The sequence below is a fragment of the Canis lupus genome, chromosome 35 (genome assembly GCF_048164855.1).
Source record: "Canis lupus baileyi chromosome 35, mCanLup2.hap1, whole genome shotgun sequence".
NCBI classification, from domain to species: Eukaryota; Metazoa; Chordata; class Mammalia; order Carnivora; family Canidae; genus Canis; species Canis lupus.
The window spans coordinates 2898874-2912413 of record NC_132872.1 but is presented as its reverse complement, the minus strand read 5'-3'; the positions used below and the strand labels follow the sequence as shown (position 1 = coordinate 2912413).

General features: G+C 48.0%; 1 protein-coding gene and 1 pseudogene across 1 annotated transcript in view; one reads left to right on the top strand and one right to left on the bottom strand.

Moving 5' to 3' along the window:
* SNX4 (sorting nexin 4) overlaps positions 1 to 1715 on the bottom strand; it is a 69553-nt gene extending 67838 nt beyond the window's left edge. Inside the window, exon 1 of the mRNA XM_072812417.1 lies at positions 1544 to 1715. Coding sequence (XP_072668518.1) covers positions 1544 to 1684 — 141 coding nt within the window. The 5' untranslated portion in view covers positions 1685 to 1715. The remainder of the gene's footprint in view (positions 1 to 1543) is intronic.
* Positions 1716 to 7773: 6058 nt separating this feature from the next.
* LOC140624757 (hydroxymethylglutaryl-CoA synthase, cytoplasmic pseudogene) lies at positions 7774 to 12281 on the top strand (annotated as a pseudogene).
* Positions 12282 to 13540: the final 1259 nt, after the last annotated feature.

Sequence of the window (13540 nt, the reverse complement as noted above, 5' to 3'; positions counted from 1 at the left end):
AAATCACGGGGATGCCCGGGTGGCTCAGCAGTTTAGCACTGCCTTCAGCCCAGGGCCTGATCCTAGAGTCCTGGGATCGAGTCCCACGTCCGGCTCCCTGCATGGAGCCTGCTTCTCCCTCTGCCTGTGTCTCTGCTTCACTCTCTGTGTCTCTCATGAATAAATAAATAAAATCTTAAAAAAAAAAAAAAGGCAAATCATGTAGGAGCCGAATTTATGAACTATGGAATACACATACTTCTCTCACATTTAATATGCAATCCTGACCTTTCCACAAATAATTCTACATTTTGGGGGAAAAAAATTAAATGAAAAACTTAAAATTCACCCAAAAAAGTTTTCATGGTGACCTATATGCACCCACATTTCCCCCAAGAAGGCCAAATCTTCTAACTACTATGTATGAAGTTCCTGGTTATCTGGTCTCTATAAACTTTTTAAGAGTCTTTCTAGGGCAGCCCAGGTGGCTCAGCGGCTTAGCACCTGCCTTCAGACCAGGTCGTGACCCCGGGGTCCCGGGATCCAGTCCCATGTCGGGCTCCCCGCATGGAGCCTGCTTCTCCCTCTGCCTGTGTCTCTGCCTCTCTCTGTGTCTCTCATGAATAAATAAATAATTTTTTTTTTTTAAAGAGTCTTTCTAGTTACATTCAGCAAACGAGTGCAAGTCCCCTTTATCCGTCTACCGTAAGAACGGGCGGCCTCGTCACAGCTCCAACACCTGCTCCCGGGGCCAGGCGCGCACCCGTGTACCCCGGCCTACCTATCCCGCGTTCTGCGTGCAAACACCCTCGCAACCCAAGCAGCCACAGACACAAAATGCTGCGTTTTCTCGTCTCCTCACCCAAGGAACACCGTAGCTGCCAGGGGCTTCCCAGGGCAGGCACAGGGCCACGGACGACCGGCCTCCACCGGGAAGCACCGGGAAACTGCGGGCAAACGCGGAGTTTGTTTAACTTGTGCCTCTTCTGGAATCCGACAGTCGCTTAATTCCCTGGCGGCGGCGGCCCCGAGCCCACCAGCCTTTTCAGGCCCCCACGTGGTCCGCGGGCCCCTTCCCTTCCCTTCCGCCGCCTCCGCACGACCAGAGCATCCCCCGGGCCCGCGCTCCGCCGCCGCACCTGCTGCAGCCCGGCCGGCCCCGGGGCCTCCACGCGGCCGACCCTTCCTCCGTCCCGCGGCTCAGGGCGCTCCCCGAGGCCCCCCCAGCTCCCCACGGAGCCCCCCTGCTCCCCACGGAGCCCCTCTCCCCGAGGGCCTTGCTCCCCACGGAGCCCCCCTGCTCCCCACGCAGCCCCCTCCCCACGGAGCCCCCCTCCCCACGGACGGAGCCCCCTCCCCGAGGCCGCCCTCCCCACGGAGCCCCCCTCCCCACGGAGCCCCCCCTCCCCGAGGCCCTGCTCCCCACGCAGCCCCCTCCCCACGCAGCCCCGGCCCCGAGCACCCGGCCCCGCCCGGCCACCGCGGCCTCCCCGGCCGACCCACCGGCGCAGCCCGCTAGGCCCCGACACCAGGCCCCGCGCCGCCGGCCGCCCGTCCTCCTCACCGTGCCGTCCGCGGGGCCCTCCTCTCGGGCCCCCTCCTCTTCCTCGCCGGCCGCGGCCTGCAGCCCCGCGTCGGGGAGCCCCAGCGGCTCTAGGGGCGCCGGCTGCAACTGCCGCGGGGCGTCGGGAGGTGCCTGCTCCATGGCTGCAGGTCGGCGCGGCGGCCCCACTGCGCCTGCGCCGCCGCGCCGCGCGCCCCGCCCCCGCCCTCCTGGCCCCGCCCCCTCGTGGCCCCGCCCCCTCGTGGCCCCGCCCCCTTCCCGGCCCCGCCGCTGACCGCCCGCGGGCGGAGAGGCTCCCGGGGCAGGAGCTGCTCGGCTGCGGAGCAGGGGGGCGGGAGGGAGGGGTGCGGAGGGAGAGGGGGTGAACACCGAGGGCAGCCTGCACCCATCGCGGCTGGCCGGTGCGACAAGAAATGGGATCTCAACAGAAATCGAGGCCGCGGTCTCACCTCCTCGCCCTCCGCCTGCGTCTCCCGCCCGGCCGGTTCCAGCTGAAAACTTGTAGCAGGTGGAGTAACACGTTCAGCAAAAAGGCAGCGCCTGCGAGTTTTTGGAGACAAGTGAAGAAGCGGAGCGCTTGGCACAAGCGGTGCTTGAAATCTGTTGAGCTTCATGAAGCCCTGGAGATCTCTGATCATTTTCTTTTTTTTTTGTTTTTTTGTTTTTAAGATTTTATTGATTTATTCATGAGAGACACAGAGAGAGAGAGAGAGAGAGGCAGAGACACAGGCAGAGGGAGAAGCAGGCCCCATGCAGGGAGCCCGACCTGGGACTGGATCCCGGGACCCCGGGGTCACGCCCTGGGTCGAAAGCAGGCGCCAAACCGCTGAGCCCCCGGGGATCCCCCCTGAGCATCTTCTATAACCATCTCTTACCGAATTTTCAGAACCCACTTCCTTGACAAGCACTCACCATGGTTACCTAAGGGGAAATGCTCACTGGGTGCACCAGGCTGTGTGGTAGCTCGGGTTCCTTCCATACCAAGTCTGGTCGTCAATTTTTCAAGGACAGAAAGTGATCTTTCTGCCCAAATCCTTAGCTGTTTTAAGCTGTGACATTCCATTTGCTCTTCCTGGATTGCTTTTTCTGCCCCATCCCTCCACCCGGCGAGTTTCCCATTCATCCCTGAAACCTCAAGTCATAAAGTCCAAATGCTAATATCACTTTGTTAATAAATGGGTAAAGACCTTTCTCGTATTATTTTACAATTTATTTACATGTCTATCTGCCCCAACTGGAGTTTGGACTTTTTTTAAGGCAAAGGACCTGTCTTTTTTTTCCCACTCTCTGGCCATTTACTCATCTTTCAAATGGCATTTTGTCAGTTTATCAAGGATTACTCATGCTAGGCAAATTCTCAGGAAACATTTTTTTTAAAGATTTTATGGGGATCCCTGGGTGGCTTGGCAGTTTGGCGCCCGCCTTTGGCCCAGGGCATGATCCTGGGGTCCCAAGATTGAGTCCCATGTCAGGCTCCCGGCATGGAGCCTGCTTCTCCCTCTGCCTGTGTCTCTGCCTCTCTCTCTCTCTGTGTGTGTGTGTGTGTGTGTGACTCATGAATAAATAAATAGAATCTTTAAAAAATAATAATAAATAAATAAAAATAAAAGATTTTATTTATTTGTGAGAGGGAGAGAGAAAGGGCACACAAGAGTGGGGAGCAGCAGAGGGAGAGGCAGACACAGGCACCCCACTCAGAACTCTGGGATCGCTACCTGAGCCAAAGACAGATGCTCAACCAGGTGAGCCACCCAAGGCACCCCAGGAAACATTTTTTTTAAGATTCTATTTTTATTTATTTATGATAGACATAGAGAGAGAGAGAGAGGCAGAGACACAGGCAGAGGGAGAAGCAGGCTCCATGCAGGGAGCCGGACATGGGACTCGATCCCGGGTCTCCAGGATCACACCTTGAGCCGAAGGCAGATGCTCAACCGCTTAGCCACCCAGGCGTCCCAAACATTACTATAATTTAACATTATTATTCTCTATAGTTATAAATTTTAAATATTTTATTTATTTATTTATTTATTTATTTATTTATTTGAGACAAAGAGGAAGAGAACACAGGTAGAGGGAGGGGGACAGAGGGAGAGGAAGAGGGAGAAGCAGACACCCCACTCAGCAGGGAGCCTGATGTGGAGCTTGATGCCAGGACCCTGGGATCACGACCTGGGCTGCAGGCAGATACTTAGCCAACTGAGCCACCCATGTGCCCCAAGATTTTATTTTTAATAATTTCTACACCCAACATTGGACTCAAAACCCCGAGATCAAGAGTTGCATGCTCCACTGACTGAGCCAGTCACACATCCCTCTATAGTTACCAATTTAAGTTGATTTCAAGCTTTACCTTTATAAACAACACTGCCATGACCATCCCTCTATATAATATCTTTGTGTACCTAAACTATTAGTTCCTTAAGCTAAATAGGAATTGGGAGATTTTAAGAGAAATTGTATTTAAGCTTTGATAGTGCATGAGGAATTATTTCTGCTCTATTATAAAATACAATATTCCTCAAAAATTATTATTTGTATCCACTAGATAATATGTCTCACCTTTGGGGCTGCCTATAAGCTAACGCTCTTTTTGATAGAGATAATAACTAGTGTTTAAAAAGCCTAGGGTAGGGACGCCTGGGTGGCTCAGAGGTTGAGCATCTGCCTTTGGCCCAGGGTGTGATCCTGGGGTCCCGGGGATCGAGTCCCCACATTGGGCTTCCTGTGAGGAGCCTGCTTCTCCCTCTGCCTGTGTCTCTGTGTCTCTCATGAATAAATAAGTAAAATCTTAAAAAAAAAAAAAGTAAAATCTTAAAAAAAGCCTAGGATAGGAGAAGAGGTGGTGTCTGCAACTTCTTCACCATCTTTTGCACAACCTGCCATGCAGTTTTATGGGTTTTTTAAATTTAAACATTTTCTTAAATTTTTATCTTATTTTATTTTAAAATAAAGCTCCATGGGCAGCCCCAGTGGTGCAGCGGCTTAGTGCTGCCTGCAGCTTGGGGCGTGATCCTGGAGACCTGGGATCGAGTCCCACATCGGGCTCCCTGCATGGAGCCTGCTTCTCCCTCTGCCTGTGTCTCTGCCTCTCTCTCTGTGTGTCTCTATGAATAAATAAATAAAATCTTTAAAAATAAATAAATAAATAAATAAATAAATAAATAAATAAATAAATAAAATAAAGCTCCATGCCCAATGTGGGGCTTGAACTCATGACCCTGAAATCAGGAGTCACATGTTCTACTGCCTGAGCCAGCTAGGCACCCCTGGCCTGAAGCTTTTTTTTTTTTTTTTTTTAATGTATATGGCATTTTAACATACATTTTCATGATGCTCCTTGCAAGAGAAACATTATTTCCCCCATTTCACAGGGAAAGAAGCAGGCTTGGGTAACGTTTGACACACAGCGATCAGATAAGGGGAAGACCTGAGATTCAAACCCAGACTTATAGGACATCAGTATCCAAGCATTTGGGCCATGCTGCTCTGCATGGAGGAGAGGAAGAAGAGAGACTCTTCTGGGAAAGGAGGAAAATAATTGGCAGAAATTGAGGTTTGATTTCTTACCACATAACCTAGAGGTAGAAGTATATTTCTTTGGAAGATAAAGGAAAAGTCACTCTATTCTGGCTGATACTAGGAAAGCCCAATGCTAACTCTACAGACATTTTGGATACAGATGCTCCCTATTCTTCAGATCGACAGAGTAAGCATAGCCACCCCGACACACACACCCCTTACTGAGGGAGGGCTTGAGGTTATTCCCTCCAGGTGAATGGGAAAGGTCTCAAGAGGAGGGATGACTCTCCAGGCTGGCCCTAAGGATGAGTCAACCTCTGTGGGGACACATTCCCCACGTCATCCAGCCAGAGGAACTTCAGTCTCCTTCTATCTGAATGGTGTGATCTATATTTCCACTTTGTTATGAATTTAACAAGTATGTATTGAGCTCCTGTGTTAGCCAAAGAACACCATGGAACACCTATTCTCTGCTCCTCACCATCCAGGTTCGGCTACCCACTCCCCGAGATTCCCCTGCTATCTTGCTGGCCACCCAGGGTTTCTGAAGGTCATGTTCTTCTTCCTCCAAAACTACAAACAACTTCTCCTTCAACCCTGACCAGCAACCAGCCCCAGCCCCACTTCATCTCTCACTTTAGTGTCAGTGTGGATGACATTCATCCTTGCTCACAGCATAATATCTAATTTGCCCTTTCCCATTAATATTACCCCCTTCCTTTCTAGCAAACTCCCCATTGTGTGAAGCCTCCTTTGGGAACCAAGTCTTAGTATGTTCCTTCCAGGCTCTCACTGCAGTTGAAGAGCTCCGACTCTTCTTTTGCTACCTGTGGGCAAATTACTTCAACTCAGCCATTCGGATTCTGAAAGTCCCGGAACTTTGAATCTTGGGTCAAAAGGGATGCTGGAGATTAGAGTCACCATCGGGCCAGTCATGGTGCAAGGGTCACATTGTTCTCAAGCCATGAATTTCCTGTAGGTTCTGTGCCGAGTCTCCAGAGCTACACTGATTCTAAAATTTTCTACCCCCAGATCACCTGCCTTAATTCTGTGAGTTCCTGATCCTTTCCAGGATTTTCTCTGTTTGATGTGACTAGTATTTGGTTTCTGTTTTATGCAGCATAGAGCCACGACTGACAGAGTGAAGCTCCTATCTATTCAACTAAGCACGCAATAAATATTTATTAGACACCTGCCCAGGCAATCTCATTGTCTGCCAAAGTGATCATCTAAACTGATTCATGGCTGTATGCCTGTGGAGAAGATTGGAATATACATGCAAAACCTATAGAACCTACCCTAAACCCCTATGGCTTGAAAAACTCCCTGAAAATTCTACAGCAAGCCAGGCACTAGAATTTTCAGCAGCTAAAAATCGTGAAAGTTGCCATGGGATAAAAATATTTCGCCCCAGGGCATCTGGCTGGCTTTAGTCAGTAGAGCATGAGACTATTGATCTCAAGGTTGTAAATTCAAGTCCCACACTGGACGTAGAGTTACTTAAAAATAAAATATTGGGAAAAAAATACTCCTCCCCCCCTCAGATTATTTTTCTATAAAGATTTTGTTTATTTATTCATGAGAAACACATAGAGAGAGGCAGAGACACAGGCAGAGGGAGAAGCAGGCTCCATGTAGGGAGCCTAGCTCGGGACTTGATCCTGCAGGCTCTAAACCACTGAGCCACCCAGGCATCCCCCTCTCAGATAATTTAAATACACTTTGATATAGGTCTTCTGAAGCAAATAGTTGTTTACAAGCAGGAAACTGAAACCAAATAGGTTGAAAGGGAGCTCTGTGGCAGGTCATCGGCCAAGGCGCTTTGGCATAAGTGAATCTAATGGTGTCCATCAGCTAATATGGGTAACAGCCTATCTACAGGGTAAATAGGATGTTTTGCAAGCTCAGAAGAGCCTGGTGAATGACTCTAGAAATGGAGGGGGGGGTTATATTCATAAGCTATCAGACCACCCAATCTTTATTTGAAATCTAGGGCTTCCTAAAAGTTCCTAAGGATTTATTACCTGATTCTGAGTGTGTGTGTGTGTGTGTGTGTTTTGGGTTTTGTTGTACTTTCTTTTTCAAAATCATACATCAATCGATTTGGGTGTTTTGTTTTTGGAGATTTTTTTATGACTTCTTTATGACTTCTTAGACAGAGGTCATAATTATTCCTCTCCCCACCATCCCAAGTAAATGTGTAGAGAGTCTGCTCTGAGAAGAATAAAATAGATCCCATTCAGGGGAAATTAGCCTAGAGGTTGCAGCATTGCCGCCAGAACAAAATCTCATCCAACTATGTTTGTTTATTCTGAACAAATTTAGTAGGAGGAGAGATCTAGGTACATGCATATGTAGCCACTGTTGTAACAGCAGGAACTGTTTTATATGATGAGACATGCAGACACAGAAACGAGTGCTATCAAAGAAATTTTTTAATGCCACAGATCCCTAAAAGCAGGAGGCACAGCAATCCCAGGAATAGGGACCAGAGAGAGGCAGAGTTAGGGGGAAACACCTAGGAGCCTTTATTGTGGTATCTGTGGGAAGAAATGCTGTCGCGGAGTATAAAAAGGTTTAGGATTGGCTAGCTTAAATAAATTCAGAGGGCTCCGGGGCTATAGGGGTTTCCCTAGTTGTCTGGCAGCTGGCCCTGGGGTGGTTAGGTAGGAGAACCGTGGCCTGGGGTATAGGAGCCCATAAAGGAGATGTTTGCGGTACGGACTCTGGTTTGGTTGGTTTGCCTTGAAGGGTAAGCTAGAAATTGGCTAGCCCTGGGAGGAGCAATCTCTCAAGGATCAGCAAGGTCCCCACGATGTTAAAGCACTAAAAATACAGAATAAAAAAGACACTATTTTCACAGACACACAAAGACACAATACATTCACAGACACACAGACTTGCACTAACATTTACAGAGTCATAGGGTCACATACGTAGTAACTTATCGGTCTACAAAAACATAAAATCCCAATTAGATTAGAAGGAAGTTCAGAAGAAATCAAGTCCACCTTGCTCCCTGATGATACACTTCCTGCCAACAGGAAGGGTCCTGCCACCATAGGGCTATCCAGACTAGGGTTGGTAAACACCCCATGGACGAGAATTGCACTATTTCTTTTGATCATTAATTTTACTCTTGCTTCAGAAACAACATCATTTTTAAAATTCAGGATCTCAGTCAGTTGAGCACCCAACTCTTGATTGCGGCTCAAGTCATGATCTCAAGGTCCTGAGATCCACTCCTCGTCCACATTCAGCAGGGAGTCCCCTCCTGTCCCTCTCCCCCTACGTGGGCGTGTGTGCATTCTCTCTCTCTCACAAAAATAAATAAACCATAATATCAAAATCCAGAAACAATCACTATCGCTATTTTTTGAACAGTCTTTCCCCACCATGGACATGTACACAAATAAAATCCATAAAAATAAGAATAGGTCTTGTACAATGTTTTGGGGCATCTGGGTGGCTCAGTCAGTTAAGCATCTGCCTTCAGCTCCAATCGTGATCCTGGAGTCCTGGGGTCGAACCCTGCATGGGGCTCCCTGCTCAGTGGGGAGTCAGCTCCTCCCTCTGCCTCTCCTCCTGCTCATGCTTAAATAAATAAATAAATAAATAAATAAATAAATAAATAAATCTTTTTAAAAAAATAAAACAATAAAAAGTCTTGCACAATGTTTTGTATGAAATCTTTTTTTTTACCCTTAATACTGTGAACACTGATACTCACTCGGTCTTGCCCTTTGCCCATATAGGAAGCTGGATCTAAGACCAGAGGGTGCATAAATCCCCACTTTTTTTTTTAAATCTTTTTTTTTTTTAATTTTTATTTATTTATGATAGTCACACAGAGAGAGCGAGAGAGACACAGGCAGAGGGAGAAGCAGGCCCCATGCACCGGGAGCCTGATGTGGGATTCGATCCCAGGTCTCCAGGATCGCGCCCTGGGCCAAAGGCAGGCGCTAAACCGCTGCGCCACCCAGGGATCCCAAATCCCCACTTTTAACAGACATTGCCCAAGTATCCTCTGAACGGTTGTATATATTGTGTATCTTGAGCTGTCTCCAGAAAAACTTCAACCACTGTTAGCTTATATTTTGACAGATCTATTTATGTAGCCTGCATTTATATTCATAAAGGATATTGGTCTAGAATTATCTCTTTTTTTTGTAATTTCTTTGTCAAGTCTTGATATTCAGGTACTACTGGCTACACAAAATGAGTTCATAGTGTTATGTTCTCTATTTTTCAATAAAGTTTGTGTAAGATTAGTGTTATCTCCTCCTCAAATTTCTCGTAGATCATCACTGAAACAGTAGGTGCGTGGAGCTTTCTTTGTGGGGAAAGTTTTGATAATTAATTAAAATTCTTCCATAATAGATATACGGCTGTTCAGATTTTGTCTCATTTTGTGTCAGTTTGGGTAAAGTTCTACTTTTCAAGGAATTTGTTTCATCCAAATTTTCAAATTCATCTGTATAAATTTATTATATTTTCTTATCCTTTTAATGTCTGCAGGATCTATACATAACTCCTTTTTAGTTCTGATATTTGTATTCTGTAACTTATATTCTCTTTTTTTTTTTTTTTCTTGGTCCATGAGGTTAGGGCTTCACAACTTTGTTGCTGGTTTTTTCAAAGAACCAACGTTTGGCTTTGATCCTTTTCTCTCTGGTTTCTCTATATTCATTTCTGTTCTTTGTTATTATTATTGTTACTAATTAATTTATTTTTCTTATCTTGGGTTTACTTTTGCTTTAGTTTCTTGAGGTAGAACCTTAGGTCATTGATGATAAACGTTTCTTCTTCTTTTTTTAGTAGGTTCTACACCCAACATGGGTCTTGAATTCACAGCCCCTAGATCAAGAATCACCTGCTGTACCGACTGAGCCAGCCAGGCACCCAAACCCTTCTTCTTTTTTAATATAAGCATTGAAAGGTAGAGGTTTCCTTCAAGAACTACTCTAACTATATTCTACAAAAAAAAAAATTTTAAGCAATCTCTCTGTCCAATGTGGGGCTTAAACTCATGAGATCAAAGTCTCATTCTCTACTGACTGAGACAGCCAGACACCCCTTATATTCTATTAATTTTTTTGATCTATTAATTTTTTTTAAAGATCTTATTTATTTATTCATGAGAGACACAGAGAGAGAGGGGCCCAGACACAGGCAGAGGGAGAAGCAGGCTCCATGAAGGGAGCCCGACGTGGGACTCGATCCCAACATCCCGTGATCTGATCTGAGCCCAAGGCAGATGCTCAAATGCTGAGCCACCCAGGTACCCCTAAATAATTTTTTTTTAAGTATGGAAAGTCACCCTTTGGTATCCTTCCAAGTGGGAATGGGAGTCGGTGGGAGGAACGTTCTTTATATACTCATCTCTAACATTTGAAATGTTACAATGAGCATCAGTTGGTTTTTCCATTAAAAAGCAAGGCATTTAAAAGAAAAAAAGCGGGCAGCTAAAGCTGGTGGCAGAGGGGAGGCCCGCGTACTGCCCTTTCATGGCTCGCTCCCTTTCTGTGGTCACGGTCACGGTCACGTTGGGTGCCTAGAGGAGGAAACAGAGGGACAGACGTGGAGAGCACAGTGCTTAGTCGTCCCACAGCTCTCTCACCACGCTGGGCCCTCCCTTTGAATGCAGAAGCCTGCTGGCCAAGAGCAGTGGGAACTGTTGCCTTGGGATATATTTTCCTTCCAATATATTGATCGAGCAGAGTTGGAAAAATATGATGGTGTAGATGCTAGAAAGTCTACCCTTGGCTTGGGCCAGGCCAAGCTGGGCTTCTGCACACACAGAGAAGCTATCGGCTCTCTTTGCCGGACTGTGGTTCAGTCGTACGGAGACCCACAGCCTCTCGTAGGACTGCACTGGGCGCTGAGAAGTTGGAACAGAGAGCATCATCGACAGATCAAAACCCGTGCAGGCTAGTTTGAGGCAGCCCTTAGAGGAGTCGGGGAGCACAGGTACAGAAGGAACATAATGCGTGCGGTGGAGGCGCAGCTGCGGTCTTCAGCGCGGGTAAGTGGATTGGGTGCAGCTCCTGGATGGACGGTAGGCCCTGGGGGTTGCGGAGATGTTGCTGCATGTGCCCCAGGACGTTAGACCCACAGGTGGAGTGGGAGCTGTTGCTCGGCTCGTCGGGCCAAATGGGCCTTTAATCTTTGACCGAGGACTTGGTGGGACCCACGCAACATGCCTATGACTTCCACAGGCCTGACGTGCTTCCGGATTATCGGAAAAGTGGATGGGAAACTCCCCATGCAGCGCTACCCCGGCGCCCCGGACCGCTGCTGCTGTGTCTACCGCCAAAAGATCCAGGGGCAGAAGGAGGGAAGTGATAAAGGTTCTACCTTGAATGATTTTGGTCTCATGATCTTCCCCTCACCCTGCTGTAGGCTGCTCCAGAAGCCTCTCGCTCGGCTGCTGCTGAATGACTTCCTTCACGACCAGAACAGAGATGACAATCGTGTCGCCAGTGGCCTGGAAGCCTTTGGGGATGTGAAATTAGCAGATGCCTGCCCCGACGGAGACGTGGCAAAGGCCTCTCTGGAGCCCAGAGCTGAGCCCCTCAATCAGAAAACAAAGGCATCTTTGCTCGTGTCCAATCAAAATGGAAATACGGACACATCGTGTTTCTGGCTCCCTCGGTTCTGTTCCAGCTCAGCCCTCCCCTCAGCAGCTGGCAGGAAGGAGGACTGGTGTGTTCTCTCACGGTTCTGCCTTGGCTGCCTCCCTGTGTCCCCTCGGTCACGCAAGATGCCACACCCGGGGCTGCTCTTGATAAGACAACAGCCAGTTTAGGTGACCTCAAATCGGGGCTTGGCTCAAGAACTTGTGGGGCAGCAGATGTCTTTGCTGAGAACACGAAGCTCGGGGAGGACACTCGTCACCTGGTCAGGGGTCAGCAGACTCCCTCTTCGAAGGGACCTGGTACCTCGTCGGAGTGGACGGAGGCACCTATGCCCGGCGTCCCTCGCCCAGTGGCGATACTCTGGGTGAAGGACGAGGGCCCGGACGTTCCAGCGCAGCCCCTGAGCACATCCACGTCCTGCCGAGAAGGTGCCAGGCCTCCCCGCCCGGCAGCACAACCCGGAGCCGCCGTCCCTAGGGAGGCCTACTTCCACCTCGACGCGGGTTGGGGTCGGGGTCGGGGTCGGGGCGCCTGTATGGGATCAGTTCTGGGAGCGGGACGTCTGGGGACAACTGTGAAGGATCACGTGTCGTGTAGCTTTTATGTGACTGACATGAAGCCTGGAAAACTATCGTGTTCTTGGCAGAGTCTCTGCCCAGTTTGCTCGCCCGCTTCCTCCTGTGGTCCAGCCGGGGCCACACGCTCGGGAGTGATGCTGAAGGGCTCCGCGGCCTCCTCTCCGGCCATTCGTATGCGTGAGGCTTAGCCTCCAGATGTGGTGCCTCCAGATGTGGTGTCATGAACCGTGTGCTTCAGGCGAAGAAAGCATCAGACGTTTGTATTTTGAACCAACAAGCTTACTGAAAGTACCTGTGGTTTTTGGGAAATAAAAAAAAGTTTCTAATTTAGGGGATGTAGTCTTAAAATGTGCTATGCACAAACCCTCTTTAAAAATGGCAAAAAAAATAAAAAATAAAAAAAATAAAAATAAAAATGGCAAGACAAGCACACTCTTTTTTTTCTATAATTTATAAATCTTCAAGAGGGAGAAGAGTTGGGACGGTAACACTGCTTCTAGAAACTGGAATGCTGCTTCACATGCAGGCCGGCAGTGTCGAGTTATTGTAATGACCTCTGAACGGGGAGATGCCAGCACCGAGCAGACGTCTGGTACAGACAGTCGTGGTACACGGACTGAGGACGCAGCTCTGGGTCTGCTTCGGGCTCGCTGGCCCAAGGTGGAGATGGCACTGCAGCGGTGTAAGGAAGTTGTTGCAATCCTTCTTTGCGCCATAAAGAATAAATAAAACATTTTTTTCTGGCTGTTTTTTAAAATTTTAAAACAAAATAGAAGGATGGGGTGCAGGACATTATTAGGTTACCTGTAATGCTTCAGTGCTCTTTTCTGGTATCTTTTCAATGAAAAGAAATAGAAGGGGCAGCCCGGGTGGCTCAGCAGTTTAGCGCCTCCTTCAGCCCAGGGCCTGATCCTGAGACCAGGGATCAAATCCCACGTCGGGGCCTGCTTCTCCCTCTGCCTGTGTCTCTGACTCTCCCTCTCCGTGTCTCTCATGAATAAATAAATATTAAAAAAAAAAAAGAAATAGAAGGACAACCCAAATTTTATATAGTATGACCAGCCAAAAAAAGTATTCCATTTCAAGGTTTGGGAATAGGATTTATAAAGCATTTTTTCAGACTTTCACCTTAAAAAAAAAAAAAGACAACAAAAACCATCACATGAAATGAATAAGAAGACTGGTTAGACAGTTTTGTAGATCTTTTTGGTGCTGAACTACGACATGAGCCTTATAGACTGTAAAATAGAGATAGCTGG